Raw genomic sequence first — 27,659 nt, 5'->3', positions numbered from 1 at the left:
CAAGTCAACTTACTCGAGCTGGGGTGAGCGTCGTGTTCACTTTAGTGCTTCAGCAATCGCTTGCGCTTCCAAATCCGCCAATTTGATTGTCCTGCAGGGCTGTCAAGCTGTCGTCAGTGCACGGTTTCGGCAAGACGAATCCGTCACTCGATCCCATTCATCACTGCCAGTCAACTTACTCGAACTGGGTGAGTTTCGTGTTCACCTTGAGTGCGTCAGCGATTGCCTGCGCTCCAACATCACCAATTTGATTGCGCTGCAGGCTGCCAACCCGACGTGAGCACCACGATTCGGCTGCCCTGATCTGTCGCACCATCTCATTCATCACTGGCAGCCAACTTACTAGAGCTTGGTGAGCGTTGTGTTCACCTTGAGTGCTTCAGAAATTGCTTGCGCTCCAACATCACCTATCTGATTGTAGTACAGGCTGTCAAGCTACTGTTAGTGCCATGGTTCGGCAACCCGAATCTGTCACTCGATCTCATTCATCACTGGCAGTCAACTTACTTGAGCTGGGTGAGCGTTGTGTTCACCTTGAGTGCTTCTGCAATTGCTTGCGCTCCGGCATCCCCAAATATTTTGAAACGGAAACTGTCGCCTCATGTCAGTGTCATAATTCAGCACTTTCGTCTGTTTGTCTTTGCTCTCTTACAGGAGCTCACCGCTCGCATTCTTGACTTTCTCATACAACTCGCGCTGTTCTGGCGTCATCGCCTCGCAAGACAGCGACATGGCAAACCTGAACACAATCACAACAAATGAGTGGATTGTCTGAGTGATTCCGACCCTGCTCATCAGTCTCTGATCGCTGCTGCTACACGAAACAACTTGGCAGACAACCCCATTTGTCACTCCACCATCCGCAGCAGCAGCCGCCATGCCCCACCATGCCCCACGCTACAAGCTGGTTGATCAGTCTGTTGATGCTGTTGGGACGTCACAAGCTTCACGCGTTACATCCTCCCTTCCTTCCGGCCCCCCCCCCGCACCTCAGCTTTGCGTTTGGTGAACCGACAGTCCACCAGCTGCCTTCCGACGTTGTTGGGACGACAACCCAACAGCGGCCCTCAGAAGCAAGCAACGGCTGATCTTGAACGAGATTGTTGTTTTGTTTGATTTGAGATTTTGTAAACAAACCAAACCTACGTCACAACAATGCAGAAAGAGTGAGCTGTGACATTGCACATCTTCATTTGTACTGTATTGAGTTTGTTCTGATTATCCTGATTTTGTAGTTGGATTCATGAGCTTCGAAGTACGAGGATTGAAATGTAACCAAAAACGAACCAAAATGCGAGCCTTTTTGTGGCAAACTGAGACGGAAGAGCGTCTCTTTTGTAGCAGGGCAGTTCTTACACTATCACGATTCTCTGTGACCTTGTAGCCAGCTCTGGAGAAGAGGGAGGGAGGGAAGAGAATTGGCTCATTGCAACGTCCACTGATCTCAAAGTTTGAGACTGATTCCATTGGTTTTGGCATCACTCTCACGTTCTGTGGCCAAGCACCCATTCCGTCAGAAGCATGATAGAGTATCTGAGAATACATCTGAGCTGCTCAGTCCTTTTCGCAGTAGTTTCGTAATGGAGCCTTCGACGCAAAAGCAAACGGACGTGTTTCAGACACTCCGCCAAAGCAGTCGAGGTCAGCACTCTCCTGCTTGCGTTGTTGTGATCAAAATTCAAAAGCAAAAAATCCAATTGTAGCATCGATGTGAAACCCAAACATGATCGACAAGCGATCCACTAGTTTCGACAGGGAAATAAGCAAGAAAAAAAAAAAGCGGACCCCTCCTCCCGCTTTTGTTTGTCGCAACGTGCCGAGCACTGTATCAGATCAATCTTTACGAGTATTTCTGAGTTCTTTTTTTTTTCTTCTTTTTCTGAGTTCTCTTCATTCTACTTTTTGGTTTTAGAATTACCATGTTTCTGATCGATTGGTTTTGGAATCTGCTGAACGCACTCGGTAAGACGATCGATCGAGCGAGCGAGCGAGAGTTCGTTGGAGTTTGTGAGAGTTCGTTCGAGTTGGAGCTTTGAGTGAGTGAGCTCGAGTCAACCAGGGCTCAGTGCTCAGTGGAAGACGTGCAACGGGGACAGACTGGCTCGTGGACCATTTAGCAATGACTTGTTCTTCCTTCCCCACTCCTCCCCGTTTTTCGTCCCTCCCCCCCCATCTCTCCAACGATTGTTATCTCTTTTCGCTCGCTGTTTTCCCACTTGCTCAGCTCGGCCTCGTCTGTGTGGGCCCTGTTTGCATTGCGAGCGTGGCGACAACATCATCATCTTTTTTTTTTTTTTTTTTTTTTTTTTTTTTTTTTTTTTCGATTCGTTTCGTCTTTGTTCTATTTTGTGTTCTATGAGGCTTCCGGTCTTGGGCTGGGACGTCTGCTGTGTTCCTGGTGGCTGGTTGTGTGCCGCGTTTCCTCCTCACCTTGACCCATGAGCGTCCTTGCACGACAGCCCAGCTTGTTTGTCTCTCTCACGCGCTTCGTTCTCTCCATTAAATAAAAAAAAAAAAAAGCGCCAAATATCATGCGCTTTTCGCCCCTTTCATTGTTGGCTCGTTCCAGTGAGTCATTTCGCCGGGCCTTCCCTCCCTCCCAACCTCCGTGTCTGGCAGCACGATTACGAGCCAGGCAACTGGCAAAAAAGCGCGGCTGCAGCACAAACGCAGGCAACAGGGACCAAAAAACGCAAAAAAAAGAGCGTTGACGTTACCTCAGTCAAAAACGCAATGGAAACTCAATGGAAAAAAAAAAAAAAAAAAAAAAAAAAACTTGGCTGCTTTTCGTCGATTGGCATTGGGCGCTTTGAACCTTTGTTGCTACTCACCACACAAACCCATATACACTCACTCACTCATCAATTCAACTCTATTATTGTCATTGTTGGAACGCAGGCCTGTCGAACAAGTCGGCCAAGATTGTCTTCCTCGGTCTGGACAATGCCGGCAAGACGACGCTGCTGCACATGCTGAAGGACGACCGTCTCGCACAGGCCAACCCGACCTTGCATCCCAGTAAGGGCAAAAGCGAGCACACAAACAAGTGCAAGTGTTGGGAGGGCCCGCGGGGGTTTTGCGGCTGGCACAACAGTTGTCATTTTTGTTGTCAGTGTGGTTGCTCTATCAGCCGTTCTCTCGACGGATGGCTGACGATTGCAACAAGCCTCGTCGCAGATTCCACAAAATCGTACCATTGACTGGGCCGAGGGAGGTGGGGTAACATGAAACCGATCGCTCACTTCTTCTTTTTCGCGCTTCCCCTTTTCTCCAGACATGGAAGAACTCGCTATCGGCGGTATCAAATTCAAGACATTCGATCTCGGTGGTCACGCACAAGGTGGGTTTGTTGTTCATCTTGGGCGAAGACGGGTGTATTTGGGCGGTGCGTTGGCGCTTTTGACGTGGCGATTGCTCATCAGCGTTCACCTTGGTTTCACTCAGCCCGCCGCGTTTGGAGGGACTACTACCCGAACGTCGATGCCATCGTGTACTTGGTAGACTCTTGCGATCGCGAGCGCTTCATTGAAGCCAAGCGCGAGCTCGATGTACGTTTTTTTTTTTTTTTGTTTTTTTTCTTGTTCGAGTTTCGCCTCAGGCCCAGCGTGTTGTTTCGTTCCACCTGACAAAACATGCCTTACGCGTTGAAAAACCTAACATGCTTCTTTGCGAACGTTCCACTCGACCAATGAACTTTTGCAGGCTCTTCTCAGCGCTGAGGACTTGGCAAGCGTTCCGTTCCTGATTCTTGGCAACAAGATTGATAAGCAAGGCGCTGTCAGTGAAGATGAGTTGCGCAGCCATCTCGGTCTGCTCAACATGACTACCGGCAAGGTGAGGGACTATTTGTACATGCATTGAAAAAAAAAAAAACAAGGGAGTTTTCCTCACTTTTCAAACATTCACAACAAACAGGGCAAGATCCCCGTCAAGGAAATCCGCCCGATTGAACTGTTCATGTGCTCTGTTGTCATGCGCCAGGGTTATGTCGAAGGTGCGTTTTGCGCATACTCCCGCGATTTGCATCAGGGTTGTGCGAATTACTAACTTTGTCTTTTTTGATTTCTTAGGCTTCCGCTGGCTTTCTCAATACATCAACTAGAGCTTTTGTTTCAGCATTTTTCTCACCCCGATTATTTTTCTTTTTGGTGGAGATGGTCCAATGTTGCACCTCTGACACTTGAATACATTTTGTAGCATTTTGGTTTTTTTTGTTTCTCCTTCCAACAAGAGGCGACGACAATTGTTGAGCAACGTGAATTGTTATCTCCTTTTTTTCGTCTGGACGGCTTCGGTTTTGGGAATGGTCGCGAATCTCCCGACGTTGCGCACAGTTCTCAACGGTGTCGAGTGCATGACAACGGGTTTATTGACAAAAAAACAAACAAATCACCGAAAGTTCGCGTTTGCTACTAACCTCGAACGAGCAACAGAAGAACAAACATCAACCAACAAAACTGAACAACAAACCAACATGAAGAACGCCGACAAGAAACGAGCAGGCAATTTGGGTAACTGAGCATCATTGAAGAAACTCAGACGCCTCGAAGGATCGGGCCTCGTTGGTTTTCAAAGCATTCTGCAGGCGCAGGAACCGCCGGTAATATCTCTTGGACATAGGCTTCCCATGACCAATTCGAGCGGCTTTTGGGAGGCTGCAGGAGGATGTTGTTGGCTGCACACCAACCCCTAGGATGCAATGCACTCGAATTGCACGGCACCCACTGCCCGAAGGCCAATGACAACGACAGGCGAGAATGAGACAAATGCGGGACCAGTCCAAGCAACAAAATCGCAGTCCCCGCCCCACAGCACAGCTCAGAAACTGCGCTTGTGCCACCTTTATCACTGTGTACGCTACTCACATAATCATACTTGTCCGACCAGCCATCGAAGGTGATGTGAACAAAGGCTCCACGCACAGTCGCGACGGTAGCAACGCACTACGCAGCGAACAAAACATCCACAAGTTCCACAGCCGCACAGACAAGCAAAGAAACACCAACGGTGAGAAGGGTGGCTGTCAAACAGTACAGTGTGGGCCAGGCAAAACCACAAACAACATCAACCGGTATCATAAAACCAAAACAAAACGCACAGTCAAGAGGGAACCGGGCATAACATCCGCGGCTTCAAGCCGCATTCCGACTTGAAACCGGTTTTCAGGCGGATTCGCATACTCCCAGCCTGGTGGAGCGCACTGATCGTTGCTAAAATTGCTGACGTGAACGCGGGGTTGGCGGGTATTGACGGCCGAATCCCAGCTCCACGATCCACCGTTCGGAACAACCAGCTGCAGTCCGTTGAGCTTGCAATACCCGATCGGATGGAGTAGGGTCGATGTGGTATCGCACCAGTAATCGAGCACAGACGTCGGGTGGCTGGTAAAGTGGACACGGACTTGGGTGGCTGTGAAGTCGACGATCGTCGCCGGGGAAATCTCACGGGTGAGCAAGTTGGTAGCTTCCAGTTGGTACGCGATGCCCATCCCATGCGACGGCACCACGGACGGGTTGGCACGGGTTGGACGGCCAAACATGACCATTGAAATCCCAGAATCGCCGACAGTCAGACCCAGCTCGCTGAGACGGTCGACCGTGCAGTTGAGCGTTCTTGCTGCATTGCTCATCGCTGCCACTGCCGCTTCAGAATACGACATGACTGAGGCCGTCTCGCCTGTTGGGAAGGTCGTTGGCGGACGTGCGGCTCGTTCCCGCGCGACCGCAGCTCGCTCCAACTGTGCCGCGCGCACACTCGCCGCCGCCGCAGTGGCAGCAGCACCGGTAAGCTGGCTGGCACTTGAGCTAGCACCGGCAGGCGGGCTGAACATCCATCCGTCGACCGACTCGCCGCGGATTGCGCGTCGGAGTTGCTCGAGCGCGACAATCAACCGCCCGCGCTCGCTGCTTGGGACGCCCGCCTGCTGGAGATCCGCGCCGTCGCAGGACAAGAGCGTGGCGTAATCCAGTCCGGCAGCCGTCATGAGCGGGAGCAGCGTTGCCATCCCGAGGCGAGCGAGCACGTCATTCAGATTTCTTGGGATGTTCCGATGATGATTCGAGGCTGCTCCTGCGCTCGAGCTGTTGCTGCGGCCTGCGTTGTTGGAGCTCATGCTTGGTGGGGCAAATGGGGATGGGGGTCTTGTTCAACAAGGACGTTGGAGGTCGAAGGGGGGTGTTTTGAAGGGTGAGGACTTTTTTGCTGGATTTGGGACTGACAATAATAAGTGCTTTTGGCGTGAGAATCTCAGATCCAGCCAGGAGGGTTCCATCTGAAGTGAGAATCGGACGACTTTCCGCTGAACATCTGCGGATCAAAGCTTCAACTGCCTTGTATGAGCGACATGTCTTGAACATGTATTGTTGGAAATGACCCACTTGATCACTCATTGATAGATCAATCCGAGGCTCACTCTCCACTTTGCTCAATCTCCTATCATGAATGGCAGAGTGTGCATTGTGACTGGCGCCAACGCAGGTAAGGCCCTAAAAACAAAACGCCCAGTCCAACACCAACACCACGAGCCTCGTCACAGCCAACCCCTATTCACTCCAATGTCGAGCCGCTGCTTCAACTCTGTGTGGGAAAACGCGGACGCGGGACCGAAGGCAGCCCGCTGGCGTCACTTTGACTCGTGCTCGCACACAATTTCTCACTTCAACTTTCATTGGATTTGAACCAGGCATCGGATTCTCGACTGCTCTCCAACTGGCTGAGCTCGGCGCGCACGTCATCATGGGTAAAGCAAAGCACGCGAGGCACAAAAGCACGTGGAAAGAACAAAAAAAAAGCGAAACGAAACGAAACGGAAAGCAATGGAAAAACAAAAATCAGGCCACTCGACGATTCTCAAAATTTGTGGCTCAAATTTCAATGCTGAATCCAAAACAAAATTACAGCGTGTCGCAGTCAGAGCAAGGCAGAACAGGCAGCCACTCAAATCCGAGCTCAGATTACCAAGAAAAGCCCAGCACGCAAGCTCGAAGACATCAAACTGGACGTGATGGTGGTCGATTTGCTGAGCTTTGCTTCGGTCAAGCGATTTGCGGCAGAGTTCCGCGCGCGGAAACTGCCGCTGCATGTCTTGATTAACAATGCGGGCATCATGATGGGATCTGCCGACGGCTGGGTCACGCCCGACGGCAACAACAGGTTTGTGTGGCTCGTTTGTTCCCGCTTTTTTACTTTTTGTCCGTTTTAAGGAAACGCTAAACTCACTGACATGAACAACAAACCACAGCGTGCTGCAGGTCAACACATTGTCACACTTTCTTCTAACGCTGTCGCTGCTTGACATCATGCAAGCAACCCCGGGCGAGGCACGCATTATCAATCTGGCATCGCTTGCGCATCGTTTCGGCTGGATTGACTTTGCCAACATCAATGGCAAGGGCTGCACTGGATGTCTGTGTTATTCTCAGAGCAAACTCGCAAACATCATGCTCACCATGGAGCTAGCGCGGCGGCTGGAAGCTCAGCCCGAGAACCGGGTGACTGTGCACGCCGTCGATCCCGACTCGATTTACTCGAGCTTTTACGACAACTTGCCAACGCCGATGTGGGCCTGCTTCCGCCCATTCCTCTGGCTCATGAAACCCATCGAGATTGGCGCGCAAACCTCGGTCTTTGTCGCCTCGTCCGTCAATGTATACGGATTGACGGGCGTCCACTGGTTCCGCTGCGCCCAGACCCGTGCCTCCAGCGCATGCTACGACCGACAGCAATGCAAGGACCTCTGGGATTTGTCCCTAAGCTTGGTGCACTGGAATGAAAACCGACCTGCGGGTGTGTCGCTCAAGCTGCATTTATAAATCAACTTTGAAACGGTTTTGTGAATGCGACCTCGTCGCAAGTTTACGATTCAAGCAAAATTCACCACCACAATCACCAACTAGATGAAAGCATGGTAGATCTAGGGTTGATAAAAAACCCCTTTACTTTCAAAGCATGACAAAAATATCAACAAATGATAGAAAAAAAAAAGAAGCCACTCGAGATCTGCAGTGCTCTACAACCGAAATCCTCCAGTCGAGATTCGGTGATACAGCTGCTCGTCGAGCAATCGGTAAGTACCGAAAGCCTCGTGGCCAAAGAAGAGCATGTCGGACACTCCCTCGTTGGTCAGGGTGCTCGGATTGAATCCCTGGCGCATGTAGTCCTGCTTTTGGAACTTGAGAGTGGACGTTTTGGCATTGTCTTCGCGCCGAATTCGCAAAAAGACGGGACGAGCATAGGACGGGAGGTGCAAAGTGGCATAATCGTAGAACGCCTTCAGGTCTATCGCATCGGCAGCGTTGTCGTGCAAGACAAGCGATGCCATGCCAGCGCGGCCGTAGCATCCCGGAATAGACACGCCATAAATGTTGGCTTCCTTGATGGTCGGGAAGGCGCTCAACACGTCACAGACTTCGTTGGTCGAAACATTCTCCGCCTTCCAGCGGTAGGCGTCCCCGACACGATCGACAAAGTAAAAGAAGCCGCACTCATCTGTGGGAAGCGTGAAAAAAAAAAAAAAAAAAAAAAAAAAGAAACAAGGTCGGTGAGTGTCAAGCCATTGAAGCACGGTACCCACTCGCTCATCCCATCTCTCACCTATTCGGATCAAGTCGCCAGAGCTCCACCAAGCGTCGCCTTGCTCAAAGACGTTGCGGTAAATTTTGCGCTCGGTGGCGCCATCTCCCGTTTCGACATAACCATCGTACACGCCGTCCGTGAGTCGCATGATGAGCTCTCCGACGCCGTTGGTGGCCACCGGAACGCAAAAGCCAGCCTTGGTGCGAACGGGCTGGCAAGTGTCAACGTCGAAAGCAATAACGCAATCTACGCCTTCGGCTTGCCGGATGGCTGGCGGAACAAATCCACACGATCCGGGGCGCAGGTCGGTCCAGTTTAGCACTGCTGCTCCTGGCATTTCGGTGGCTCCATAGTGCTCGACAGCGTGATCGATGCCGAAACGCTGCATGACCGTTTGCCAGATGTCGGCTCGCAGGCCATTGCCAACAATCACTCGCAACGGGTTGACGTGGTCGTTTGCACGCTGCGGCTGGGCAATCAGGTATCGCCACAGCTCGCCAATATAGATGGCAGCCGTGCAGTTGAATCTTCGCACGTCGTCAAGAAATCCACTCGCTGTAAACCGTTCCCGTAGTACTGCCGCGCATCCGACGTGAATGCAGGGCGACAGAGCGACGACAAGAGCGTTTCTGTTGGGGTAGACCGTATGCAAAGAGTGAGGGCCAACAAACAAACAGACAAACAGACAAAAACAGAAAACAAAGTGCGGGCGCAACATGGACGAGCACAAGCAATGGTGAAAAGGCCTACCCATGATACAACGGCAAGGAAATGTAGTACTTGTCCGAGGAGGATAGTCCGCAAGGGCCCGACCAAGTCAAGCCCGCACCGATAAACCTCAAGTGAGAAAACTTGGCAGCTTTGCTGCGGCCGGTGGTGCCAGAGGTGTAAATGTAAAACATGGCGTCTCGAGGTTTGACTGCGGCTCGTAGTGCACGGTCTGGCGAGGCAGTGGACACGCCTTGCAAGCATGTCTCAAGCGCTGGTTGAACCAATAATGCTTGCTGTTCGGCGGGGTGGTGAGAGTTTATCCAATAGCAATCGAGCCGGGCAGGAAAGTCCACCGAAACATCCACAATGCGTGCTTGAAACCGCGATGACGCGATAATGTGACGCGCGCGCGCCACGACGAGTGCATGTGTCAGCATGGATCCAGACAGGTTGGTGTTGATCAGCGCGGCAGTAACGCCAATTTTTGCCAATCCGAAACAGACAAACAGAAATTCGGGGCTGTTTTCGCACATCAGCGCGACCTGCAAGAAGAAGACGAAGAAGAAGGAGAAGAAGAGGAAGAAGAAAAGTGGGTCAACAAGTAGAGGATGAGTGATCAAGAGGGGGGGGGGCGTTGTCGCATCATTGCATGAGGACAATCCGGTGAAAATCACGTACAACTTGGCCTGCTCGGAGGCCGAGCTGCGCATGCGCCCAGTTTGCAATTCGATTCGCTTGCGCATCCGCCTGCGCATAGGTGAATGATGCCAGTGTTTCGACCTTTTCGATGAAAGGGTGATTTGGAAACCTGTCAAAGTGGTTTTGACGCGAATGGTGAGTTCACTTCAGCGTTTCTCAGAATTCACAGAGTAAGCGGGTGCTTTGATTGTTTGTTTTCTTGTTGTTGTTGTTGTCCCGCTTTTTTCTGAGACCATTCAACATTGGGGGTTTTGGCCTGCGCCATACTCCAACAAAGTCATCATGGACGCATCGCATTGGCCAAGTTGGTCGCGTGGTTTGCCGTTCCAATATTCAATATGGGCTCACTTTTTGAAACGAGAGTGACTCCAAAACACAAGCCACAAAAAGTCCAACCAACACGCATTTGGAGACGAAACGCGTCCCAAGTGTCGAGCTCACAGACTGAGCTTTTGCGATTTGCCTTTGCTTTTGCATTTGCGTTCGGGTGAGCGAGTGAGTGAGTGAGTGATGTGGCTTCGGTCGTTGGTTGCTACCTGCGCACGGCGACTTCCCAATAGTCCGCGCCAGTCACCACGCCCGCGGCATCGAGCTGCTGCCGACACTTGGCAGAGTGCTCGCGGTACATGAGGTAGCGTCTGTGCAGCACTGCGGCAGTCGTGGTGGTGGTGGTGGACGGGGCTGCTGCGTCCGCGTCGGTCATCAGAATCGGACGCCACGCGCCCTGCACCGACGCCGACGACAGCGCGGTGGATGACGACGACGCACAACTCGGCTTGTGCTCGTGCTCATGCTGCGGCTGCTCGGTGTGGGTGTCCATCGAGTAAAAGGCCGGGTCGGTCGGCTTGTGCGCGGTGGCTGTGGCGGGCGATGCGGGCGGAGTCGGAGCGCCGTCCTCAATTGGACGCGACGCCGCCACCGCAGCCGTCTCATCGCTCTTGTTGGACACCAGCGGCGGCATTCTACTGAAAAGAAAGGAAAGCAAGTGGGAGAGTTATGTGACGAAGAAATCGTGCCAGAAAGTGGTGTGTGTGTGGGGGGGGGGCGTTGAAAGGGAAGGGGGCCTGAGGTCAAATGGGGATTTGCACAAACGGAGAAAAAAAAAAAAAAAAACTCTGACTGAGAGTTGAACGTAATCTATTTTACACGATAGAGGCGACTACTTTCCGGCATTGCTGTTTCCAAATCGCTGCAATCGCTTGGCACGCATTTCATCCATGTCGACTGGCCGTGCAGGCGCGGCGGGTTGATTGGCATTCTAAAGACAACAACAATGATAACACGACCCCGTTAGTTCGCTTCGATTCTTTTAACCTGAACGCCAATTTCAAAGCCACCTCCCCCTTGCTGCTGTTGACATTGGCGCACATACCTTAACACCGGCTGCCAGGGATTGAATGGTCTCGGGATCGAGGTGCACAGAATCGAGGCCAGAGGTGCCGGAAGAGTTATGCTTGGCGATGGTCTGTCCGCTCTGCGCTGGCGACGACGATCTGGACGCACTGAGGCTGGACAAGGTGTGAATGTTGCCTCTGGGCGCCGCAGATGGAGCTGCTGGTCCTGAAGTGCGAGCGCCCGAGTTGGGGATTTGCGAAGCCGGCAATTGCGAAAGCACAGCGTCAGCAGCAGAAGGTGGAAGGTTGCCTCGGATGACAAAGATCGAGTAGCCTGGGCAGTAGAATCAATCGCGATGGTCAAAGAAAAAAACCAAAGCGGGGGGGGGGGACGATGAGTGAGGTGTTCAGCTACGATGCTGAAATGGTTGTGATGAAACGCGAAAGGATGGAGGCCCATTGCCCACACTCCAAGTGCTGCTCAAACACCCTGTGACAGCAACAAAGTCGGGAAGAACGCACCGTCGCTCTGCAGTTGGTTCAAAAACAGCGTCAAATAAGTGCCAGTGATGAAATTTGGGCCCTTCAGGGTCGAGTCCAAGTTCGCCCAGTGTGGACCAAACCTCCGAATCGAAAACCAATGTTGACGGCGATTGCAGATAAATCCCTGTTCGTGTCTGTACAAGGGATGGCATGAGCGTGAGCGGTTTGAACAAGTCCAAAAGCGAAACAGCAGCCGAGACGGCTCACGTTGGATCTCGACGCGCATCCACGGCGTCTTCGCTCATGAATGGCACACATTTGATTCCCCAGACATTCAGAGCCTGGGTGATGACTTGGATTGAAAAGAAGCCCGAGTCGTCCATGTTCGAGCTGCCTTGGCGCGCAAACTTGGCGAGCTCGCGCGAGTAGCCGCCTTCCGCCATGGCGCTGAGCTCTGCTGCGTCCAGCTGTCTCGCAATATCTGCCAGATCGACAGCTGAAAAGTACGACCCTAACGGTGATTCGAGTCATCAGTCGAGGCAGTCAGAGTGCGCCCATGATGCCCCAATGCAACAGAATTCGGGAAAACGAAAGCACTCTTCTCCGTCTCGTCGCAATCTGTCGAGGCCAGAGCCAGCACTGCGATAGGATTTTGTCCAGAGCGACGTGGGTCGTACCTTGCAGCATGGCATTGAGGCAGTGCTGGGCACACAGGGCTCCTTGTTGCTGTCATCACAAAAATCAAAAAAGGCGTTTCTCAGCTACTCATCGCGCTACCCATGCCAACTAGAATATCAGGATATCAACAGCAAAGTAGAAGAAGACGAATCAAAACAAACATAAAAATCGATCGAGATCGGCACCTGTTCGTGGAACACGACTTCGGCAGCAGACAAGGCCATCGAAACGACGAAATGTGGACTGGCGCTATTGAAATCTAGATCCCATCCAAAGCAAGCGATGCATTGGTTTGAATCTACGACTGGAGGAAGGGGGAGAGAAAGTTGGAGTTGAGAAGAAAACGCAGTCTGAGAAGTGTCAAGCTAATCAATCATAGGCGAACGATTGAGCGGAAAGAGCACAAGGACATGTCGTTCGCTACGCTGGCATCACGGCCACTTGCTACCAAGCTGGTAGTCGTGCTGCTGTTGTTGCTGTTGTTCAATCTGGCGACAGTGGCGCTGCTGCTGCGGCCGTCGTCGGACGCGACGCGCTGTGACAACTCGATTCTTCGCGCCGAGCTTTTGGAAGCCAAGCGCCAGCTCGCTACCGGTCTTGCTGCTGGTGCTGCTGCTGGTGGTGGTGCTGGTGGTATGAACGCATCTTCGGATGCCGCCAAGCTGCAGTTGGCAGCACAGTTCCTGGATCTCAGTCAGGTCACTCGGATTTTCGCGTCCGACTTTCCGCCGCCCAGCCCGCCAGAGACCCAGCCACGCATCTTTGTCGCGATGGCTGGGCACTTGCGAACACAGGGCAAGAATTTAGGCAACTTTGCAAGCTTTGTCAAAGCGATGCGTGCGCAGGGAGCGCAAGTGTATTTGGCCGAGTACACTTGGCACCTCCTGGACGATCCGTACCGCGACACCTGGTGGAAGGAAAACTCTGCCACATACGTCGCTGATCAAACTCGCATCCACGGCACTCCTGTGAGCATTTTCGAGAACGAGATTGAGCCGGCACTCAAGGCGCTCCAGGTACCATACCTTGCCGTCGTTGGCGATCAAGAGATGGTCCGCGGAGCGTTTGCATCCGAGCGCTATCGCAGCTGGGTGGGCGTTCATCGAGCGCTGCTCATGCTTTCCCAGCTTCCGAATATCGGCGCGCTGAATCCCGGCGAAAGCGACATTGTCATGTCCTCGCGACCGGACATTTTGTACGAAAAGGGCTTTCTCGTTCAGCCGCTGCTCGATTTCCTCAAGCGCAACCCAATGACTGTTTTTGTGACGTCGCACTTCAGTGATCTTGCTGTGACTGTAAGTGGAGTCGGGGAGGTGCGGGCAAGAGGAGATAGGAGTCAGTCGATCTAGTCGTTTGTTGTTTTTGTTTGTTTGCTTGTTTTTTTGTTGTGGTTGATGGAAGCCTGACTTTTTTTTTTGACGCTGTCGTGTTCTCTCTGATAGGGCGCTCATCTCAACGATCCCTCTGAACTAACGTGGATTACATCATTTCAAGCGTACTCTGAAATCATCCGTGCTGGGCAAGTGTATGGGACTGGCCGGTGCTCGCCGCAACCAGGATTGCACGAATGGCAGACTGTTCTTTTCTACTGTGCGCCCGTGTCCATCCGGTACATGTCACCCGAGTGGACTGTTTACGCTCATCGACTACACGGGGAGCTGGCACCATTTCCGAATCACGGCAGCTTTGACTTTGAGCTTGGCCCCATCGCCAGGAAACCCGTCGACATTGTCGCGACTCACGTGTGCAAAAAGCCGTTTTTCGGCGTTCGACATGTGCCCATTCGTCCGACGGACCAGAACGGGCAGGAGCTGACCACTGTCAAGCAGCGATCGGACGACGGGATCCAGGAAGTGACCCTTCCACCTCTGGCTGAGCAAGTCTGGCGATCGCCAAACCAGGATGACAACGACGACAAGCCGTACTGTCCCTTCCTAAAGCTAAAGGACGAAAAGTATTACAGCGCCGAGGGGTTGTTTAGCCATGGCCAAATGGTGTGAATTATTCATGCAAGTGTAAATTAGAAGAATTAGAATTACAAAACATGCAGATGTGAAACACCGACAACTTCTTTGAACATGGTTGTGGATGGACTTGAATGTTCGATCTGAAAGCCAAGTTCGCTTTGTACAGAACAAGGAAATCACGAGCCAATGTTGGAGATTGGCGACTCACTGCCAAAGGTCTGGCAACGGGATGAGCTGAGTCTCAACAACTAAACGATGAATGAAACTATCTTTTTGGAACGAGGGCGCGCCGTGTCCGCCACCGTAAAGATGCTGGGTAAAGCCAAACTGAATTGCGTCGTTCACGAGTGCCTGGCCGCGCTCGTCGGTCGTCGTTTGCCAAAATTCGTCAAACTTGTCCATCACCCCGCGCCAGAAGGGGCCAAACATGGCATCCGCAGGGTAGACTTGGAGTCGCAATCTTTCGGCCGCGGTTGAGGCCATGTATGCCTTGTTGACAGCCACCGGACCAACACAGCTAAAGCAGTCGGGATTGTAGGGCTCTTCAAACACTTGCATCATCATGAAGATGAACGGATCCCGTGGACCAAACGCCAACAAGCCGGGAACGAGGCCAAAGTCGCCGCGAACCACATACGGCGTCAGGATCATCGCGCCTCCTTCGTCGACGGCCTGGGGTCGAGTGACAATGACTTCGCTGCAAGACAGCAATGATGACACACCATCCATCCTGGTGTACTGCACACGCAAGTGGTCGGGACGCATGGGCTCCATGGTGAACGCCCGGTTGAGGAAATGCAGCGGCCGAAGCAAGACCGAGTCGAGATCCATGTAAATGCCACCGCATTGGTACATGAGAATGGTTCGAATCAAATCAGACATGTGCGAGCGAACGTTTCGGTGCCCTGCGTGCTGAACACGGTCGTGGCGCAGCCAATTTCGGCCAGGCAAGTTGCCAAAAGTTACGGCGCGAAGTGCGTCAAAGCGCACAACGGCAATGTCGAATCCCATCGCCCGAAGCTCGTCGAACTGGTCAAGAGGCAGTGTATTCGAGTGAACCAGGTACGTCGAGTCGGGGTGATGGCTGAATACCGTTGAGATGGCGCTCAGATACAGCGGAGGGAGAGTCAAGTTCATTGGACCATCCCAAAACCCGTGGAACAGCTCGGCGAGCGACTGGTGCTCCTGAAGCGGCAAACACTGCAGGCCGGTGGTCTGGAGTAGCTCTTCGCGTGGCACGAATGCTCCCAGCGGTCGTCGAGCGCTCGAAATATTCACTGCTGGTGGAGCAGGAACGCGGACTTCAAAACCGTGCACTTCGACGCGCGCCCAAGCCGGTTTGGTGCCAGCTGTTGGCAGTTTTGGCATGGACTCGTAGAAGGAAATCGCCTCTTGGGAGAGCGGCGGTGGCGGTCGCCGCAAGTTCAAGCGCCGTGCTGCAGCGCCTTCAACCTCGCACTGATGGTGCATAGTCAGGGCAATGTCCCATGGCACCTCTACCAAACAAAGTGTGTTTGTGTTTTAGTGGTGGTGAGTAATTGCTCGTCGGCGTTGCCTTCGCTTTTGGTGCCGACAGGTTGCGCCTTTGTGCGTATGATGTTTCCCGAACAACCTGTGTTGACACAGCTTGTTGGATAAGAGAATCAAATTTTGTTGCTCCGTTTCCAGCTCCCCCTTCCCTTCGTTTCGTTTCTGAGAAGCTTCTGTCCTCTGGTTCATCTCCTCACAAACGCGTTCCAAAAAAGCAAAAAAAAAAAAGAAGAAAAACACAGAAAAACACAAAAGCACGCGTCTTCCGTTTTCCTTGTTTGTTGTTTGGACAAGGAGGAACTCCCATGTGAAGGGGGGCTCCTTGCTGCTTGTATGGAGAACTCCAGAACTTTCCTCACTTGACTCTGAGTGTTCCTCCTCCAGTTTGGATGCATTGCGGATGGAGGGAGAGAAGTGGGTGAATGCAGTTTGATGAACTTACCATGCGAGATCTTCAAGCCAACGAATGCGATCACCGCCACTGTTATGAAGAGGGCTGCAATCTGCGTGCGGCGACCACAGCGCTTGCATAGGGTGCGCACCTTGGAGGGACGCTCGCTGAAGCCGAAAGTGCCCTTTGGTTGACAAAGTTGGTTGGAAGCAAACAAGAAGGCAGAGAAATGGCGGCAGTTAGCACTAGAATATGCACAGCTGCCCTCCACGAGTCCCCAAGACACGGTATTTATATCAACGACACCAATGCTGGAGCCCTCTCCACTTGAACCACGGAGGGAGCGCCATTGCGGCGAAACGACGGTCGAACACGGCCACTTGACTTGAGTCCACCCGCCCCCGCCGCCGTTCCAGCTGGCTTGGCACCGCGAGCTCTTCCTTCAAGCACCCGGCACGACGCAAGGCAACATGGATGCACGAATTTGAACTGCCGGAAGGGCTATAGGGACGTCAAAAAAGAGCCTCTCATGCTGAAAGCGGAAAATGGGGGGATCGTTCACTTTTTATTTGTTAAAAGGTTGGTTGACCTGTCAAACTTTGACAGGTCGGTTGTCGCGTATCGCCCAACACACACCCCGCCGGTCACGCTCGTTGTGCTTCAACTCATGGATGGCATACGATACTGTGGGGAGTGGCGGGTATTGAGGAAGGTGGGGGTTCATACCATAGATCAAGCTCAAGAAAGACAATGACGCGTTCCGTTCAACCGTCGCGTAGCACACGAGATGAGTGATCTTTCGATAACGCCGTTTTGGTTCTCTTAAGGTTTTGACAACGGTGATTGGAACTCACACGACCAGCCGAACAAGCAGCCCGGTATTCCGTCTGCCATGTGGAGTCGAGCTGCCTGTGGGGGGCTCTACCTTCGATAGCACATTGTCTTGTGTGTGTACATGTGGTTTCTGCAACGAGGGCCTGTGTAGCTCCATCCAGAAAGCAGATCCAGTGGAAAACAAAACAACAACCAAAAAACCAAAAACGCCCCCCAAAAAAACCCGAAAAAACAAACCCTCCTACGCCTTGCCATACAGTCCTCGCTGGACTATGCAACCATACCCCATGCACATGTACACACAAACATACTCCTACGACGCCTTTGCACGCGGTTGGCGGTTGGGGAGCGAGAGGGACACAAGGCGTGTTGGCTTTTTATTTTTTAGCGGTATTTTTTTAATTTTATTTTTGTTTTATTTTGCTTTTATTTTATTTGATTGTATTTTTACTTATTTTATTGAATTGAATTGAATTTTATTTTATTTTATTTTTTGTGTGTGTCACCATGACCGAAAAACCTGTCCAACAGGGTCGAAGGGCCAAAAACCCTGTGTGAATAAATCGCAACGGTGGTGAGAATGCATTTCAGCTTTTATTGATGGAAGAGAATTGGGATAACTAAGAAACCAAAACAAAAAGCAAAGTCGTTAAAATCAACCACCAAGACGTCTCTATTGCCAAAGGTCTGGCAACGGAATGAGCTGTGTCTCAAGCACCAATCGGTGAATATAGCTGTTGTTTTGGAAGGCGGGGGCGCCTTGTCCGCCCCCATACAGATGCTGGGTAAAGCCAAACTGGACTGCCTCGTTCACGAGTGCCTGGCCGCGCTCGTCGGTCGTCGTTTGCCAAAATTCATCAAACTTGTCCATCACCCCGCGCCAGAAGGGGCCAAACATGACATCCGCAGGATAGACTTGGAGCCGCAATCGTTCATGCGCGCTCGTCGCCATGTAGGCCTTGTTGACGGCGACCGGACCGACACAGCTAAAGCAGTCGGGGTTGTAGGGCTCATCAAACACTTGCATCATCATGTAGATGAACGGATCTCGTGGACCAAACGCCAACAGGCCGGGAACGAGGCCAAAGTCGCCGCGAACCACATAGGGCGACAGGATCATGGACGCGCCGTCGTCGACAGGCTGTGGCCGAATAACAATGACTTCGCTGCAAGACAACAATGATGACACACCATCCATCTTGATGTACTGCACACGCAAGTGATTGGGACGCATGGGCTCCATGGTGAACGCCCGGTTGAGGAAATGCAGCGGCCGAAGCAAGACCGAGTCGAGATCCATGTAAATACCACCGCACTGGTGCATGAGAATAGCTCGCATCAGATCTGACATGTGCGAGCCAATGTTGCGATGCTCTGCGTACCGAACACGATCTTGGAGCAGCCACCTTTGGCCAGGCAAGTTGCCAAACGTTAAGGCGCGCAACGCATCGTAGCGCACAACGGCAATGTTGAATCCCATTGCCCGAAGCTCGTCGAACTGGTCGAGAGGCAGGGTATTCGAGTGAACCAGGTACGTCGAGTCGGGGTGATGCCGGAACACTGTCGAGATGGCGCTGATATAGAGGGAAGAGAGCGTCTGGTTGATTGGTCCATCCCAAAACCCGTGGAACAGCTCGGCGAGCGACTGGTGGTCCTCAAGCGGCAAACACTGCAGGCCAGTGATTTGGAGGAGCTCGTCGCGTGGCACGAATGCTCCCAGCGGCGGTCGAACGCTCGAAATATTCACTGCTGGTGGAGCAGCAGGAACGCGGACTTCAAAACCGTGCACTTCGACGCGCGCCCAAGCCGGTTTGGTGCCAGCTGTTGGCAGTTTTGGCATGGACTCGTAGTAGGTCATCGCCTCTTGGGAGAGCGGCGGTGGCGGTCGCCGCAAGGTCAAGCGCCGTGCTGCAGCGCCTTCAACCTCGCACTGGTGGTGCAGAGTCAGGGCAATGTCCCATGCCACCTCTATCAACACAAAGAATATGTTGTTAGTAGTGAGCTTCCGATTCCTGTTCGATTTTCCACGCGCTTTTTCAAGCAGTGTGGCTGAAAGTAGTGCGGTAGCGAATGCTTTGGCACCATAACTTACCATGTTCAAGCTGCCAAGCAATGAATGCCATCAGTGCCAGAGTTAAAAGTACATGGAGGGCTGCAAGCTGCGTGCGGCGGCCGCAGCGACGGTACAGAGAGTGCGTCTTGGTGTGACGCTCACCCAAGCTGGAGGTATCCTTGGTCTAATGTGAGAAGCCGGAGCAGGTGAGCGTTGAAAATATTGCAAATCAAAAGACAGCACAAGAACGCCGTGGACGGTGATGGCAGTGCAGCTGCCATCGACCACGCATAGACAGGGCACTTTGTATTTCTGACATCAGTAATAGAACGCTGTTCATCTGCACCCCCGAGTGTGCGGCGTCGTGAGGTAGGCGAATCGACCAACGAGCGATCCAAACGCACACGGCCTCTTTTGGACTCGAACGCCGCTCCCGTTCCTCCAGCTGCCCATGACACCGCGAGTTGCCCCATCAAGCGCACCGACAACTAGAATCAACGATCATGCGAGGATCTGAACTGCCGGCAGTGCTACAGGGACATCAACCAGAGCAGCTAATGCTGGGTAAGGAGCGGTTTGCCATGGCAAAGAACGGAGATTGCACATTGCACCCCCCCCCCCTCCACCACCACCAATCATTCCCGTTTCACTTTTAATCACTTTTTCGCATAAGCTTCTGTCGGGGAAGGCGGGTACTGACAAAGAGGGGCTGCGGGAAATCTTACCATAGCACGAGAAAGACAGGAGGTAGGAAGTGCGTTTTCGATTTGGTTTCGATTTTGTTTCGATTGCCAGTTGGTGGTTTCGCTCAACGTCAAACGCGGCACATGAAAAGGAGTGACCTAGCAATCAGGTTGTTTTTGACTCTCTTAAAGCTTTTTGGATCCTCGTATTTGCGGGTTTTGTACCTGCTTGTTCTGACTTTTCTCTTCCTCGTTTCTGCGGGTTTTGTCCCTCATCTTCTCTAAGGTTTTACTTTTCAGACGCTTTTTCTCCGCTCTCCACTAAACTGAATACAAACAACCAAATTTAAAGAGTCAGAACAAGAGCGTGAGGATTGCCCTCAAGCGTGCAGTAAAAACTTGGGCAGTGGTCGTACGGGCGCTGCTCGATGACCCGGTGGGCTCGAGGAAACAGATTTTGGCGGCATGATCGGCTTCAGCTATCCAGCAGGGCAGGGAAGCTCGAGGGACTTGCTGGGACTGCGCCAAATGGTGATTCCGCTGTCAATCCACATGAGCTTGACACCTAGCTGCTCCAACAGTAACCGAAACGATCGCTCTGGGACTTTTTGAATCTCGACATTATCGGCGTTATCCTCGAGCCATTGTACAATATTCGTGGCGACAATCTTGTCCATGACCTGGCGCGACGTGGCAAAGAACAAGTCAGACATTCGAAACTCGCGCCAGCTGTCGGACTGCCCGTGGCAAGTGCCAAAGAACAGGTTCGGGTCGCGGTGGATCATGTCGCGGACTTTCGCCATGTCGGTTGGGAAGATGGACAAGTCTGGGCGCAATCGAAAAATCACGGCGTTGGGCGCCATGTCGCGGCCGGCAGCCAGCTTGATGTATTCCTGAGCCAACGAGTGCGTGTATTGCAGCGTGTAATAGTAGCTTGCGAGGATGCGCGGATTGATGCCCTCGATAATGGTGCGACCAACATGCATGCGTCCGCTTGCAGTGACAACACTGTCATCTTCCACCATGGTCACCATGTTCTTGACAAACGGCTGCTGTAGGTTCAAGAGGAAGGTTTCGGTGGGTCCTGGATGCGTCGTATTGTATGCTACCGGCGCGCTTGTGGGGGTTTCGCCAGTGTGGTGCCACCATGTCAGCTCGTGGTGGTCTGTTTCAGACCAGGTGTGCTGGAAGACGCGGTACGGAACGCCAGCCGATGCAAAGAACGCTTGCAGCTTTGGCGCAGTATGGAAGAGCGTCCGGATGTGTCCTGCCATGTAAAAATAGACCATCTTGTCGTCACCAACGTCGTCGATATCGACTGTGGTCTCGCCAGCATCCAAGCCGGACGCTTGGGACGTGACTGCTTGGATGAGATTGACAGAAAACTGCATGCTGCCCAGTGCACGGTACCGCGCGCCAGGCACCTCGCCAATGCCTGTGACGTTGGATGGCTGGTCTAACACGAATGACACGGGGAATGGCGCGGTGGGGCCAGGCAGCAGCGGTTGGTCGGAGAGCGGCACTGGAGGAGCAGTGGCGAGATAGAGCAGCGCGCAGACTGCCGTGCTGGCCAGCACACCAAAACCGACCCAGCGGCGAGCGTGCGTCACATTCATCGGCCTACAAAAGCAACGGCGAGAGAGGACGGGAGGCACAGGTCGTGGACGGGAGTGAGGGGAAGCGAGAGTGAGAGGAGATGCGGCGAGCGACGTAACAAGTTTGACAGGTCCAACAAAGGAGAAAACTGGGGTCGCGTCCCAATTTGTTCGTTCCATTGCGCTTCTGGCGGTCTTGTCAGGCTCTTCGATTTCGGTTTTTGGTTTGTTAAAAATTGCACTTGCATCTCACTGATTGATGGAATGGTGCACTGTGGCGGAATTGTGGCTCAACCGGCAACAAAATGCATCACCCCCCCCCCCAGAAACTGCATCGGCCATTGAAACTTGGATTGTGTCGACTCCTCTGTGTAGAGCTCCAAAACGTCAATCTCCGCTTGAACTCAATTGCTCTTGTCTCGAATGTTCTCAGAAATAAATTTCAGTCCTCCTTATTATCATTTTTATCGACGTTTCGCTCTCGCTGCTGTTTTGAGTGTGGATTCCTGCATCAATACATACAACACCTTACCACCATAATACCATCATGGATTACTACTGTGTCCTAGAAATCTCACGCACAGCGACGACCGACGACGTCAAGCGAGCGTAAGCAGTTGAAACACAACGGGTGGCGTTGTTGCATCGACGAACGCTCATCCATCCAACCCCCTTCTGAACTACCAGGTATCGCAAACAAGCACTCTTGTGGCATCCAGACAAGCATCCCGAGGAGACGCGCGGCGAGGCGGAAGCGAGGTTTAAGCTTGTTGCAGAGGCATACGAAGTCCTATCCGATCGTAAGTACATCACAGCCAGAAGGCAACTTGCTCTCATCGAAAGGTCACTTCGATGATGATAATGATGATGAGAGTGTGTGTGAATTGAGCTTGAGCTGAGAGTGGAATTGGAATCGTCTCATGCCCCCCGCCCAATTGCCGACACTGCAATCTCAACTGCCGACACTGCCTGCTCTGTTCTACAGCTGTGAAACGCGCCGAGTTTGACAATTATGGCGCATCTGGCGCTACCAGTAACACGGCCCAAAGCAACCCCAGGGCACAAGACCAATACCAATACCAGCAGCAGCAATACCGCACGACACATCACTTTGTCGATCCGTTCGAGCTGTTTGCTCAGTTTGCGCAGTTCGATCCCATGTTTGCTCAGGTCCTCAACCATCACATGAGCATGACCCAGAGCGCTGCCTTTGGAGGTGGGTTTGGGATGCCATTCGGCGCGATTCCGCCTCGCTCGTTCCAGCAACAACACGCTCAGCTCCAGCAGCAACAACTCCAACAGCTCCAACAGCAACGCCTATTGCAGCAGCAGCAGCAGCAGCAGCAGCAGCAGCAGCAACAACAACAACAACAACAACAACAACCGTATCAACAACAGATGCAGCCGTTTGCGATGCAACAGCAGCAACAAATGCAAACCGGCTTTGGCTTGCCGATGGGCATGCAGTCCACGTTTGGCATGCCCATGATGATGGGCTTTGGGGGCATGGGCATGGGCCCCATGAATATGGGCATGGGCGGTGGGATGGTTTCCACCAGTGTCTCAACGCGGATTATGAACGGCCAGCAAGTGACGGAGCGTCGGGAAACAGTGGTACGGATTCTTGAGCGTTGTCTTGCGAATGTCTTGGAGTGTACTCGTTTCCGCTAACTCTACTTGTTCTGTGCATCCCCAGAATGGGCAAACCACCGTGACAATCGAGCAAAATGGCGTAGTGATTTCCAGGACTGTGAATGGGGTTGCTCAGCCCAAATGACGGAGCGACACTGGTTTCTCTCGTGCAGGGTGCGATCGCATTCACCTTTTTGTTTTCGTTTGTGGTCTGCTTGTTCGATGCATCTCCATTGATTTTTCGAATGGCAGCAACTTTTGAACTTGTTCTGTGTTGTACTTTCAATTTGCATCCAATTCCTATTCCAATTTCAATTGTCATTCCAGTCCAACATTAATACCACATTTTCACTCGACACTCAATACACGCATCCGCTGATTGTCAACAATGGTGCTGTGGAGCTGGTACTTGTACATGCTTGAGCGTCGCCCGATTGTCATGAGCGCCATCTCCACCGGTACAGCTCGCGTGCTGCGCGCTGACCCTTCTTGGCGCTGCAATCCCCGACGAATGACTCTGATGCTGACTCTGACTCTCCCTCTTCTATCATGACAGGGACGCTGATGGCGACGGGTGACTTGATTGCCCAGCAGGCCATCGACCGCAAGGGCAGGGATCACGACCTCGTTCGCACAGCCCGCATGGCTGCCATCGGCTTTTGCTTTGTGGTATGAAACGCTGGGGGGTTGTTTAGTGGTATTTTGTTGGATGGAGTTGCAGGTGGAGCGGAACTTGAGCGCGCGGCAAGAAGCTGAGCCAACGTTCAAACAGAAAGCCGGCTTCTTCCCTTACCTCACGACCTCTCCCTTTTTTTGTGTTTTTGTGATGTTGATATACTTGGATGTATTTTTTTTTTGGTATTGGTTTTTGTGGGGGGTGGGCAGGGTCCAGTCATGCGACTGTGGTACACTGGGCTCGAGAAGATTGTCCCAGCGAGCAAGTTGTCGACGCGAACGGCTGCACTGACCAAGATGGCGATCGACCAGACAGTGTTTGCGCCGTTCATCATCTCGTCCTTTTACGTCAACCTCGGGCTCTTGCATAACGACTCAATGGCGCAGATCGAGACGCGGCTACGCTCAGAGCTCAAGGACACGCTCATTGCCAACTGGAAGGTCTGGCCCGCCACCCAATTGCTCAATTTCTACTTTGTCCCCATGCAGCATCGCGTGCTGGTGGTCAACGCCGTCTCGCTGGGGTGGAATAGCTATCTCGGCTGGCGCGCGCACCGCAAAGACCCTTCCATCGAGGAGGTCGTTGCCGCCAGTCCGGCTCCAACCAAGTGAACCACAAGGCGATTCGTCAAGCAGGGCGTTTGCAACATGGTTTTGCCTTGATTGTTATCCGTTGATTCTTTTCGTTTGCCTCTTGTCTGCCTTTTCGTTCGAGCCTGAATAAGTTACTCGCGTTTTTGCAACCGACAAACATCTGCTCCTTTCCCCCGGCTCCCGTCTTGGCCGACTGCCTATTGATCTAAACAGGAGCAGCATCAACCGTCATAATACTTGCTGCTGTGCATTTCACCCCATCTCGAATCGAACCCAGACCAGTCTTTTCTTGTTGAACTTTGCATTTCTCTCAATCGCGCTTTCTCAGACTCTGCTCCTTTTTTTTTTCCTTCCTTCCTTTCTTCTTGGAATCATTTGCCGATGACTGACACACAAACCACAACACCAGCAACAGCGGTTGCAGACTCGGCGTTGTGGCACCAAAACAAGCCGGTAATCCGAAAAAAGCTCCAACTTCGTGTCTTGTCGCTCGTCCCCTGAACGATACATTTCAAAAGCTCATTCAAGCCACTTAAACGAGTGCTCTTGGGCTGAGAAGTGCATTGGCGAACTTTGGAGCGGGTGGAACGTTGAGGGGGAAGGGTGGTTTCTGAGGCGGTTTGAAAATTTGAGACCCCCCCCCCTTGTCGACCAACGCGCGACCCTCGCTCACCTGCACTGCTGCACGTTCATGTATGGTATGGTATGGTATGGGTATGGTCAGGTTGTCCACACGGGCTGGCTCGTCAAGCAGGGCGGCAGGCGGAAGAACTGGAAGCGCCGCTGGTTTGCCATTTCGGCCAACCAGATCTTTTACTTTAAAGATCCCAAGGTAAACAGCCAACGCTCAGCGTCGGTATATCTGCAGTGTGCGGACGTGTGGTCCTGCTTGGGATTGAGTTGGTTGGCGGCGGCGGCGCTGGGTGGCCGAGCCGCCTCTCCGCTCCGTCCTCAATTCTCACTCAATGACGACACATCCATTGAAACCCCCTCTCCTCTGTATGTTATGGATCGAAAGGACGCTGTGCCGCTGGCTGCCATTCAGCTGTTTGGAAACGAGGTGCGTGTCATTCCCGAGTCTCAGGAGCCCCGCAAGCGATTCTGCTTTGAGATCATTCCAGGCGGCGAGACCAAGACCATGATGACAGACAACCATCGCACATTCATCATGTATGCCGCCACCAAGCCCGAGATGGAAACATGGCTGTCGTACATTCGCAAGGAGTGCTATGCGGTAGGGGGCCCACTGAGCGATATTGTTGCTGTTCTCGGGTTTTTTGTCGCATAAGTTTTGCCCGACAAACGTTGACGGATGAAACTTGCTTGGTTTTGCTCACACGGTCGGTGATTCTCTTTTTTTATGCTCTGGGATACCCTTGGAACAGCCTCGTGGAGGTGGCATGTTTGGCACGGATTTGGCCGCGACGCTGGAGCGCGAGGGCCGCACGGACGACCAAGTGCCCATGGTTGTCGAAAAGACCCTCAACTACCTGGTGCAGTTCGGTGAGAAAGATGCCTTGTTGTTGTTGTTCACATGACTCGAGTTGAGAGTTTGGCCTCAGATGACAGCGGTTCCCGAGAGGTTGGTCTCTTATTTTAATTTCGTTCTCGAATCCTAACCACTGCCCTCTGTTTGCCTTCCCTATGCTTACGCGCACACGCAGGCTTGAAAGAGGAAGGCCTGTTCCGCAAATCGGGACTCGCCGCTCGTATCAACAAGCTCAAGGAGCAGTTCGCTAAAGGCGAAAACCCCGAGCTGGACGGCGAAGCAGATGTTCACGTTGGCGCTGCCCTCTTCAAAATGTACCTCCGAGAGCTTCCAGAGCCGCTTCTAACCTTTCAACACCACGGCGAGTTTATCGCTGCAGCGCAGAGTACGTTTTGTCCCCCATTTTTTGCATGCGTTTGGCTTTTAATTAACGTTTTTATGTGTTGAAATTTCTCACTCACTTGCTGCTCTTCTTTCACTCCTTCTTCGCCATGACAGTTTACACGGACAATGCCGCCACTACAGACCATGCTACTCTACTCGTGCCCGTTCGGGCGCTATTGAGTAAACTGCCACCTTGCAACGTCACTCTTCTGCGATTTTTGTGTCAATTCCTGCGGCAGGTGTTGGTCCACGAAGCAAGCAATCGCATGGGCATTGACAACTTGGCCACCGTGTTTGGCCCATGTCTGTTGCGCGACCGCCAAAACCACGACGATCCTCTCACGCAGCTCGGCTTGTCGAAAATGATCAATGTGGTCGTCAAAATGTTTCTGCAAGAGTTTGACATCCTGTTCTCTGATCTCAGCGTCCCAAAGGCTCTTCCCCGGTAAGCGTGCCGTGTTCATGGCGAAAACGTGGACCTATTGGCAACAGAGTTCCACTCACTTTTTTTTTTTCCTTTTTTTTTCTTTTTTTTTTTTTTTTTGTTTGTTGGTTTGTTTGTTTGCTTGTGGGACTATCCGTAGGAGCACGTCTTGGCGCAAGACCACCCTGATTGAAGCAGACTTGTCCGACGACTCGGACGACGAGGACGCAACCGCGCGCGACAGACGCAGTGGTCGTGTCAGGCGAGAGAGCTCGCAAGCAGAGTCAAGTCCCACGTCCCCGACGCCATTGTCCCCTGGCCCCTCGTCCGCCAGTCCCTTCCTCCAGCCTGATGCGTTTCCAGTGCAGCATTCAAACACTGTGCGTGCATCGGTCGCCGAGGTAGCAGAGTCGCGCGTCAAAGACCTCGAAGCCAAGGTTGCCAACTTGGAAGAGCGACTCAAAATGGCGGAAATCAGGTATCTCGAAGAATGGCAGACACGCCAACATCTGGAGCTCGTTTCAGCAGAGCTCCAGCGGAAGCTCAAGGACTACGAGGAGAAGGACGGCTTGAAATCAGCGTCGTCGTGAACAAGCACACACAAAAACAACTGTACACAGGACTGACAGCTCGGCCGCAGGCGGCAACAAGCAGTTTTTTTTTGTATTTCCTTTCCCTCCCCCCCCCACTCCGGCTAATGTATCTTTCCAACAAGCTAACAAGCTTTGTGATGTTGTGTACTTGTCTCTTTGTCAGTTTTCATGAGCTCAACTCCTGGCGAGTGTGAAGAGTGAATTTTTGCCTGATATCCTTTGTCTGTGTTGTTTTGTTTTGTTAAGAAGAATCAAACCGTCCAACAGCCGTTCGCCTTCAATTGTACGAATTGATTTCAATTTGTAATTTTTCGATAGTCCCCGTACCGCATTATT

At 52.4% G+C, this 27,659-nt stretch overlaps 12 protein-coding genes across 13 annotated transcripts; 6 read left to right on the top strand and 6 right to left on the bottom strand.

The window, feature by feature from the left end:
• Positions 1 to 1,875: 1,875 nt before the first annotated feature.
• CAOG_05271 (GTPase) lies at positions 1,876 to 4,205 on the top strand. Its single transcript, XM_004346906.2, has 7 exons — positions 1,876 to 1,962; positions 2,899 to 3,018; positions 3,275 to 3,340; positions 3,445 to 3,548; positions 3,703 to 3,834; positions 3,916 to 3,994; positions 4,071 to 4,205. Exons 1-7 carry the CDS (start codon positions 1,920 to 1,922, stop codon positions 4,100 to 4,102), a joined length of 576 nt encoding a protein of 191 aa, XP_004346956.1. The 5' UTR covers positions 1,876 to 1,919; the 3' UTR covers positions 4,103 to 4,205.
• A 141-nt stretch (positions 4,206 to 4,346) lies between these two features.
• Positions 4,347 to 6,199, bottom strand: CAOG_05270 (hypothetical protein). The gene is made up of 3 exons (XM_004346905.2): positions 5,099 to 6,199; positions 4,866 to 4,943; positions 4,347 to 4,724 (listed from the first exon to the last, which is right to left on the bottom strand). The coding sequence occupies exons 1-3, from the start codon at positions 6,110 to 6,112 to the stop codon at positions 4,536 to 4,538; spliced, it is 1,281 nt and encodes a 426-aa protein (XP_004346955.2). The 5' UTR covers positions 6,113 to 6,199; the 3' UTR covers positions 4,347 to 4,535.
• A 223-nt stretch (positions 6,200 to 6,422) lies between these two features.
• On the top strand, positions 6,423 to 7,941 carry CAOG_05269 (hypothetical protein). The gene is made up of 4 exons (XM_004346904.2): positions 6,423 to 6,477; positions 6,683 to 6,739; positions 6,900 to 7,152; positions 7,241 to 7,941. Exons 1-4 carry the CDS (start codon positions 6,438 to 6,440, stop codon positions 7,809 to 7,811), a joined length of 921 nt encoding a protein of 306 aa, XP_004346954.2. The 5' UTR covers positions 6,423 to 6,437; the 3' UTR covers positions 7,812 to 7,941.
• A 67-nt stretch (positions 7,942 to 8,008) lies between these two features.
• CAOG_05268 (acyl-CoA synthetase) lies at positions 8,009 to 10,028 on the bottom strand (the record flags this gene model as incomplete). Its single annotated transcript, XM_004346903.1, has 3 exons — positions 8,009 to 8,487; positions 8,593 to 9,203; positions 9,325 to 10,028. The coding sequence occupies 3 exons, from the start codon at positions 10,026 to 10,028 to the stop codon at positions 8,009 to 8,011; spliced, it is 1,794 nt and encodes a 597-aa protein (XP_004346953.1).
• A 488-nt stretch (positions 10,029 to 10,516) lies between these two features.
• Positions 10,517 to 12,703, bottom strand: CAOG_05267 (ataxin-3; the record flags this gene model as incomplete). Its single annotated transcript, XM_004346902.1, has 7 exons — positions 10,517 to 10,949; positions 11,148 to 11,242; positions 11,357 to 11,652; positions 11,841 to 11,995; positions 12,069 to 12,312; positions 12,479 to 12,527; positions 12,665 to 12,703. 7 exons carry the CDS (start codon positions 12,701 to 12,703, stop codon positions 10,517 to 10,519), a joined length of 1,311 nt encoding a protein of 436 aa, XP_004346952.1.
• Positions 12,704 to 12,781: 78 nt separating this feature from the next.
• Positions 12,782 to 14,523, top strand: CAOG_05266 (hypothetical protein). The gene is made up of 2 exons (XM_004346901.2): positions 12,782 to 13,774; positions 13,922 to 14,523. The coding sequence occupies exons 1-2, from the start codon at positions 12,890 to 12,892 to the stop codon at positions 14,477 to 14,479; spliced, it is 1,443 nt and encodes a 480-aa protein (XP_004346951.1). The 5' UTR covers positions 12,782 to 12,889; the 3' UTR covers positions 14,480 to 14,523.
• Positions 14,524 to 14,565: 42 nt separating this feature from the next.
• On the bottom strand, positions 14,566 to 17,145 carry CAOG_05265. Of its 2 annotated transcripts, none has more exons than XM_004346900.2 (3): positions 17,094 to 17,145; positions 16,419 to 16,551; positions 14,566 to 15,942 (listed from the first exon to the last, which is right to left on the bottom strand). In XM_004346900.2, exons 1-3 carry the CDS (start codon positions 17,094 to 17,096, stop codon positions 14,651 to 14,653), a joined length of 1,428 nt encoding a protein of 475 aa, XP_004346950.2. In that variant the 5' UTR covers positions 17,097 to 17,145; the 3' UTR covers positions 14,566 to 14,650. The 2 variants fall into 2 exon arrangements, with proteins under 2 accessions (XP_004346950.2, XP_011270491.1); XM_011272189.1 differs by having other exon boundaries at positions 16,519 to 16,551.
• Positions 17,146 to 17,672: 527 nt separating this feature from the next.
• CAOG_08873 (hypothetical protein) lies at positions 17,673 to 20,109 on the bottom strand. The gene is made up of 3 exons (XM_011272226.1): positions 19,980 to 20,109; positions 19,294 to 19,438; positions 17,673 to 19,169 (listed from the first exon to the last, which is right to left on the bottom strand). Exons 1-3 carry the CDS (start codon positions 19,980 to 19,982, stop codon positions 17,875 to 17,877), a joined length of 1,443 nt encoding a protein of 480 aa, XP_011270528.1. The 5' UTR covers positions 19,983 to 20,109; the 3' UTR covers positions 17,673 to 17,874.
• Positions 19,393 to 21,666, bottom strand: CAOG_08872 (hypothetical protein). Its single transcript, XM_011272225.1, has 2 exons — positions 19,980 to 21,666; positions 19,393 to 19,438 (listed from the first exon to the last, which is right to left on the bottom strand). Exon 1 carries the CDS (start codon positions 21,551 to 21,553, stop codon positions 20,417 to 20,419), a length of 1,137 nt encoding a protein of 378 aa, XP_011270527.1. The 5' UTR covers positions 21,554 to 21,666; the 3' UTR covers positions 19,393 to 19,438; positions 19,980 to 20,416.
• Positions 21,667 to 21,989: 323 nt separating this feature from the next.
• Positions 21,990 to 23,334, top strand: CAOG_05262 (hypothetical protein). Its single transcript, XM_004346897.2, has 4 exons — positions 21,990 to 22,141; positions 22,220 to 22,332; positions 22,518 to 23,146; positions 23,229 to 23,334. The coding sequence occupies exons 1-4, from the start codon at positions 22,080 to 22,082 to the stop codon at positions 23,307 to 23,309; spliced, it is 885 nt and encodes a 294-aa protein (XP_004346947.1). The 5' UTR covers positions 21,990 to 22,079; the 3' UTR covers positions 23,310 to 23,334.
• Positions 23,335 to 23,493: 159 nt separating this feature from the next.
• CAOG_05261 (Mpv17 protein) lies at positions 23,494 to 24,586 on the top strand. The gene is made up of 3 exons (XM_004346896.2): positions 23,494 to 23,622; positions 23,721 to 23,833; positions 24,050 to 24,586. The coding sequence occupies exons 1-3, from the start codon at positions 23,553 to 23,555 to the stop codon at positions 24,449 to 24,451; spliced, it is 585 nt and encodes a 194-aa protein (XP_004346946.1). The 5' UTR covers positions 23,494 to 23,552; the 3' UTR covers positions 24,452 to 24,586.
• A 143-nt stretch (positions 24,587 to 24,729) lies between these two features.
• On the top strand, positions 24,730 to 27,591 carry CAOG_05260 (rho GTPase activating protein). Its single transcript, XM_004346895.2, has 7 exons — positions 24,730 to 24,886; positions 25,158 to 25,265; positions 25,452 to 25,667; positions 25,819 to 25,936; positions 26,098 to 26,307; positions 26,421 to 26,751; positions 26,891 to 27,591. The coding sequence occupies exons 1-7, from the start codon at positions 24,815 to 24,817 to the stop codon at positions 27,318 to 27,320; spliced, it is 1,485 nt and encodes a 494-aa protein (XP_004346945.2). The 5' UTR covers positions 24,730 to 24,814; the 3' UTR covers positions 27,321 to 27,591.
• The last annotated feature ends 68 nt before the right edge of the window (positions 27,592 to 27,659 follow it).

Source organism: Capsaspora owczarzaki (genome assembly GCF_000151315.2).
Source record: "Capsaspora owczarzaki ATCC 30864 unplaced genomic scaffold supercont2.8, whole genome shotgun sequence".
NCBI classification, from domain to species: Eukaryota; class Filasterea; order Ministeriida; family Capsasporidae; genus Capsaspora; species Capsaspora owczarzaki.
Note: the sequence above shows the minus strand (reverse complement) of the source record. Positions and strands in the feature narration are given on the sequence as shown.

Excerpts from the sequence above, each read along its gene's own strand:
- CAOG_05262 (XM_004346897.2), top strand. The coding sequence starts at position 22,080 with ATGGATTACTACTGTGTCCTAGAAATCTCACGCACAGCGACGACCGAC. Across the intron at positions 22,142-22,219 it reads ACCGACGACGTCAAGCGAGC|GTATCGCAAACAAGCACTCT; the intron begins GTAAGCAGTTGA and ends CTGAACTACCAG. Across the intron at positions 22,333-22,517 it reads ATACGAAGTCCTATCCGATC|CTGTGAAACGCGCCGAGTTT; the intron begins GTAAGTACATCA and ends TCTGTTCTACAG.
- CAOG_05269 (XM_004346904.2), top strand. The coding sequence starts at position 6,438 with ATGAATGGCAGAGTGTGCATTGTGACTGGCGCCAACGCAG. Across the intron at positions 6,478-6,682 it reads TGTGACTGGCGCCAACGCAG|GCATCGGATTCTCGACTGCT; the intron begins GTAAGGCCCTAA and ends GATTTGAACCAG. Across the intron at positions 7,153-7,240 it reads ACGCCCGACGGCAACAACAG|CGTGCTGCAGGTCAACACAT; the intron begins GTTTGTGTGGCT and ends AACAAACCACAG.
- CAOG_05261 (XM_004346896.2), top strand. The coding sequence starts at position 23,553 with ATGGTGCTGTGGAGCTGGTACTTGTACATGCTTGAGCGTCGCCCGATT. Across the intron at positions 23,623-23,720 it reads CATGAGCGCCATCTCCACCG|GGACGCTGATGGCGACGGGT; the intron begins GTACAGCTCGCG and ends CTATCATGACAG. Across the intron at positions 23,834-24,049 it reads CCATCGGCTTTTGCTTTGTG|GGTCCAGTCATGCGACTGTG; the intron begins GTATGAAACGCT and ends GGGGGTGGGCAG.
- CAOG_08872 (XM_011272225.1), bottom strand. The coding sequence starts at position 21,553 with ATGAATGTGACGCACGCTCGCCGCTGGGTCGGTTTTGGTGTGCTGGCC.
- CAOG_05266 (XM_004346901.2), top strand. The coding sequence starts at position 12,890 with ATGTCGTTCGCTACGCTGGCATCACGGCCACTTGCTACCAAGCTGGTA. Across the intron at positions 13,775-13,921 it reads TCAGTGATCTTGCTGTGACT|GGCGCTCATCTCAACGATCC; the intron begins GTAAGTGGAGTC and ends TCTCTCTGATAG.
- CAOG_05260 (XM_004346895.2), top strand. The coding sequence starts at position 24,815 with ATGACTGACACACAAACCACAACACCAGCAACAGCGGTTGCAGACTCG. Across the intron at positions 25,937-26,097 it reads CAACTACCTGGTGCAGTTCG|GCTTGAAAGAGGAAGGCCTG; the intron begins GTGAGAAAGATG and ends GCGCACACGCAG. Across the intron at positions 26,308-26,420 it reads GTTTATCGCTGCAGCGCAGA|TTTACACGGACAATGCCGCC; the intron begins GTACGTTTTGTC and ends TCGCCATGACAG.
- CAOG_05271 (XM_004346906.2), top strand. The coding sequence starts at position 1,920 with ATGTTTCTGATCGATTGGTTTTGGAATCTGCTGAACGCACTCG. Across the intron at positions 3,835-3,915 it reads TCAACATGACTACCGGCAAG|GGCAAGATCCCCGTCAAGGA; the intron begins GTGAGGGACTAT and ends CACAACAAACAG. Across the intron at positions 3,995-4,070 it reads GCGCCAGGGTTATGTCGAAG|GCTTCCGCTGGCTTTCTCAA; the intron begins GTGCGTTTTGCG and ends TTGATTTCTTAG.
- CAOG_05265 (XM_004346900.2), bottom strand. Across the intron at positions 15,943-16,418 it reads TGGCTTGAAGATCTCGCATG|AGGTGCCATGGGACATTGCC; the intron begins GTAAGTTCATCA and ends TTTGTTTGGTAG.
- CAOG_08873 (XM_011272226.1), bottom strand. Across the intron at positions 19,170-19,293 it reads TGCTTGGCAGCTTGAACATG|AGGTGGCATGGGACATTGCC; the intron begins GTAAGTTATGGT and ends TTGTGTTGATAG.
- CAOG_05270 (XM_004346905.2), bottom strand. The coding sequence starts at position 6,112 with ATGAGCTCCAACAACGCAGGCCGCAGCAACAGCTCGAGCGCAGGAGCA. Across the intron at positions 4,944-5,098 it reads TGCCCGGTTCCCTCTTGACT|TGCGTTGCTACCGTCGCGAC; the intron begins GTGCGTTTTGTT and ends TTCGCTGCGTAG. Across the intron at positions 4,725-4,865 it reads GGTCGGACAAGTATGATTAT|TGGGTGCCGTGCAATTCGAG; the intron begins GTGAGTAGCGTA and ends GCCTTCGGGCAG.